The following is a 4,978-nucleotide window of genomic DNA, read 5'->3' on the forward strand; positions in this document are numbered from 1 at the left end:
GAAATCCCACTGACCCAGCGGCCACTCAGAGACAGCCAGCAAGCCACAGTGCTGCTGAGATGGCTATTCTGGCCCCCTAACAAACAAGCATCAGCAATTAAACCCTGGCTTGCACTCCCAACATTGTGGTGGAGGTAGAGGGAGAAGGAGAGGAAGGAGGGATAGTGGTCTTTAGAAAGAAGCAAACTGGCTAAATGTGAGCGCACCTGATCTGCCTTCTCTGGGACACTGTGAAATCCTGTCAACTGTTGTTATTTATTCTGAATTATTACACATATCCATATAGCTGTAGCATATCACTAAATTACAACTATACTGATCCATAGAGAACGGCAGTACATCAGCAGTGCAACAGCTAAATTACATGATTCATTTAATAATTAAATTGTTTACTAAATTAATTTAGTAAAATTTAGCAAACAGATAAATTACCCCCTTATAGCCATAATGAAAACTAGTTTCAAGTTATGACACTATGTAAGCATTTAAATAAAATTTAAATGCAATCAAGTATAATTTTTTAAACAAAATAAGACCTTTCCCTGTCAGATGGATAGCACTGCCATCATTAAGTGTTTTTATTTTGTTTGAATTAATATCATCCTCTTTCAATGACAGTTAGCAACCCCAACGGGCTGACTCGATACCACTTGAAAATTGTTTACATCTTTGCTTATGTACAAATGCAAAATAAATGGCCATTTATCAAGAAGACTTTTCATCGTCGTGACATACAATTTTCCATCAGTCTGAATAGCAGAAGAAAAAAACTGCAAAGATGGAAAGATACAGAAGCAAAGAACAAATGTAGGCTTATTCCTCCAGAAAAAAAAACACAGTCCATCTTTGCCATGGTGCAAAACTTTATTTAAAGAGTGTATGATAGGCATAATAATAATAATATAATTAAAATCATTTTTTTCAATTAGAATACTTATGAACAATTCATTTGGATAGTAAACTTCCCCCAAGTTTGAATGCCAAGCGCTCAAGTGAAAAATAAATACATGTTTTCAGTCATGGGATAGAGCGAAAGAAAACAATCTAAAATAAAAAACCAATCGAAATCCCACAATCTCATCCAATCAAATTCAAGCTCCTTTCTGTTCCCAGGCAGGTGTCTGGCCCACACATGAATGTCTCTGGGCCTGTACTGCTGGCCAGCCATCACCACTGGGTCTTGCCATTGAAATGCCATTCAGAATCCTGTGGCTAACAGGTGGTATTCCAGGCAGGGTAAGGCCCCCTTGTTCTGGCGACTGGCGAGGACCCCTCCTGTCCAGACGGGGCCTTATCCATCCATCCACTGTTTATATCTGAGGTGTCCAGCTTGTGCCTGTTCTGTTGTCTCTGTGTCCTCAGATGTCACTGGTAGCCCAGGGTGGAGGCTGAGCCTAGTCTCTGGCTGTAGATGGCATAGGGGGAGTAGTAGGGCGAGGACGCCTGCAGTGAGTGCATGGGCAGGCCTGGGGCTCCGGGCAGGTGGGCCTTGCTGTAGGGGTGGTAGCGGGCCAGGCTCAGGCCAGGTGACCCCCGCAGGGAGAAGGAGCTGGGCAGGGTGCCGGGGCTGCCGGGCTGGGGAAGGTGGAGGTGGCAGGAGGCTGCTGAGGGGGGGTAGGCAGAGAGGGGCTTACTGTCCAGCCCACCAGGGAGAGACGTGTGAGTACGCAGGTGGGCCAGCAGCTCCTCTGACGTGGAGAAACGTTTGTCACACGGCCCTCCTACTGACACCCAGTTACAGGCGTGTGGCTGGGGCTCGTTCTGCAGCATGTAGCCGTAGGTGTAGAGCGGGTGGGACAGGGTGGGGGTGGTGGAGGATAGAGAGCTGGGGTGGAGGGAGTGAAGGTGGTGTGATGGGTACATGATTTGGTAACCTGATTTTAGGGAGGAGGGGTCGTGGACACATGTATTGCAGTTGCTGCCCCCTAGATGGGGGTGGTTGGGGTAAGTCAGACAGTACGGGTCCCTGCATAGAGCCTGCATGAGGGATGGAGGTGAGGCCCCAGTGAGGGGGCTGGAGCTGGGGTGCTTCCCTGGGATCCCCATCCCTAGACTAGACTTGGTATGATCCAGGAACTGAGATGGGTAGCCTGCATAGGCGCCCACTATGGAGCCATGGTAGCCCATGGAGGAGGGGGGCATGGGGAAGACTGAGTGGCCTGGTTTGAAGGGGGAGACAGGGGCGATGTGTCCGGAGCCTAGCCCAGGCTGAGAGGACTGTGGGTCAGCCTTGCTCTCCGGCCGCGGGCTGCTAGCGGAGCTGGCATTGCTGGAGTTGGCGCTAGCCCGCATGTGACTGGAGTTCGCTAGCTGGGCCCCGTCCAGCCTCTCCTTGCTGTGATCAGAGTCTTTCTTCCCTGTGCTGCTGTTGCTGTCTGAGTTGGCCTGGTCTGAGCTCAGAGGCTTGTTGTCTATGTGCAGGGCCTGAGAGTGTGATGTCTGCTGCTGTGTGGAGGGGGACTGGGTCTGTCTGTGGGACTGGCCCTGGGGGTGCAGGGGAGGGGAGCTGGAGCTGGGAGAGGTGGAGTGTGGGGGGAAGGACGGGCAAGAACCGGCGCTCCCGGATCCACCACTGGGCACCCTGAAGCCAGCTTTGTCTGTAGCACCCTTGGTCAACAACCCATCCTTGCGGCATTCCCCTCCGGCCTTGTTGTAAGGCTTGAAGCTGGACTTATCCTCCAAGGACTGGTGCTGGTCTCCAGACTTGTGGCCGGAGCTGGAGGAGCGTCCGGATGGCTCCTTGTCACTGAGGCTGACGGAGGAGAGGGAGCCCAGCTTGGATGAGGAGGGGGGGTCTGGTTTGCCGATCTGTGAGCAGGTCTGAGCCAACAGGGCCAGGGGACTCTTCTTAGCATCCAGCTGAGGGGGCGACACACACAGAGACAGGATGATAACCCAGCCACATTAAAACACTCTATAGTCACACTCTATACTGGTCTTACATTGGATGGTAATTTGGTAACTATTGTGGTAATTCAGTAACTATTCGGTAAGTATTATGTAGTGTTTGTGCTGGTGTATAGTATGTCCACTAGAAATCTATTTTAGCCACTATCATTTAATAGGCCAAATAACATGTCCAATAAATGAGGTGCAGTAAAATGCGTTGTAAATGTTAGTCATAATTTAGGCCATGAGTCATATATCTATCCGCAGAGGGAAGGATACATAAATCTGCTCAAAAGTTTTATTTCCCTGTGTTTGCCATATGAAAAATCCTTAACAGAAAGAGAGAAAGCGCGAAAAATGTATGACTGCAATGTTGGCACGGGGTAAATAGTATCTGTTCTATTTGGCGAAAACGAAGGAAACGATTTAACTATTTCTGTTTACACATTTTAGAGACAATTACACACAATATCTGAGAATATCAAATCAACACACTGGCCTATTTATGTAATCTCAATAACTCAAGAAAAACTCAATAATAGGCTACTCATTTTAAATATTAATTTCATAATCTAGTTTATTGGGTCATGTTTGTATTATCTAAGCGCAAACTTGAAAGGTAAAATAAATATAAACTGTATTGTAATGTGACGCATTAGTGACAATTTGATGCGTAGGCTAATTCATGCGTAATCTCATAAACTACATGGGATATTTATAAATATCTGTAAATAATTCCAGACATTAACACGGTCGATGATGATCAAAGAATTCGACAGTTTTAGAAAATGTGCTTTGCTTACCTCAATGCTTACTGGCGCGGACGTAAGAGGTTGGAGATACTCTTGGTGTAGCAAGATGCTACTGTGTGCGCTCAACATATTTAGAATCCGAATAGGCAGCCTTTTAGCCTGGCGTGTTGGATCTGAGGGAGAAGGTACGGAAACCAGCTGTCTTTTCGTTCCTCTCCGAGGTGAATTACCACTGTCGTTACCGGTGCGCTCCGGGGACGGACTGCGTAAATGCGCGTCAGATCCACGGGGAGAATCGTTCATCTGGATCGGGGCGGCGCAGAGTTCGGGCGATGGCAGGGAACGTGTTGTTGTAAGTAGAAATGCATTTATGAAAACATCGTATGATGCACAAATCAATAATCAAGGTTAAGTACTCGGTCTGTTTTAATCCAAATATACCAACGGTAGCACGGGTCTCCTGAATCAGTTCAAATGATTGTCTTTACAGAAGAAGAATTATCTCAAATGTCATCATTCCTTGATCCAATCTTCTGTCCCTTCAAAATACTTTCCTTAGAATGGACAATTCCTTCCGCCAGTCTTGTAAAAGAGGAATGGAGTAGAAAGATCATCAGTAGTCAGTTATCACCAGAAAATAATAAACAAGGACTAGTGTAAATAGAATATCCCCGTAGACGATACGGTCAGGCTGTCCCACTGTCTCTGTTCACACAACAGCTAGTACCATGCTCATTTCACATACTAAAGATCTAACTAAGGAGGCGAAATTTCATAGCAGGCAACCGCGGTCCAATCGCGAGTTTCCGCATTCGTAATAAGGTGGGCGGCTCTCCTTGTAGAAGCGTAGCCTGCCTATGCCCACACCCCTACACTCTCTTTGACAATGTTTTTAAATATGGCCTAATATATAGACATATATTTTTATGATAACTTACATGTAAATCGTTTTTTATTGACATAAAAATAATCTCTACCATATATAGCTCATAGCCTCACAACAAGCTGATGGTTTGCTTTAGAGGTCATTTTTTATATAGCCTATACCCATTCCCATTGTACATTTGTCAATTTAATTCGAAATAACAGCCCTATGTTCATGTCTGGGTACAATTCTGGAATGTTAATGACTTTATTGCATTACTGCTGGCTGAATCACCAATTAGGTAATTTAACTAATCTAATTACGCAATGAGTTGGATGTATTATTTGAAAATTAGCCCTGACAGATGTAATTACTCTCTGGCTGAAATAAAGAAATGTTGATGTACTGGCTACTTTTCTCCTCCATTGGTCATAAATCATGTCTAGCATGATAGTTCTAATTTATGTCCCAA

The 4,978-nt window shown here is 45.7% G+C and overlaps 1 protein-coding gene across 1 annotated transcript; it reads right to left on the reverse strand.

The window, feature by feature from the left end:
- Positions 1–564: 564 nt before the first annotated feature.
- LOC121530658 (zinc finger protein 703) lies at positions 565–4,412 on the reverse strand. The gene is made up of 2 exons (XM_041835788.2): positions 3,693–4,412; positions 565–2,859 (listed from the first exon to the last, which is right to left on the reverse strand). The coding sequence occupies exons 1-2, from the start codon at positions 3,942–3,944 to the stop codon at positions 1,366–1,368; spliced, it is 1,746 nt and encodes a 581-aa protein (XP_041691722.2). The 5' UTR covers positions 3,945–4,412; the 3' UTR covers positions 565–1,365.
- Positions 4,413–4,978: the final 566 nt, after the last annotated feature.

This window comes from Coregonus clupeaformis, chromosome 18, assembly GCF_020615455.1.
Source record: "Coregonus clupeaformis isolate EN_2021a chromosome 18, ASM2061545v1, whole genome shotgun sequence".
Taxonomy (NCBI): domain Eukaryota; kingdom Metazoa; phylum Chordata; class Actinopteri; order Salmoniformes; family Salmonidae; genus Coregonus; species Coregonus clupeaformis.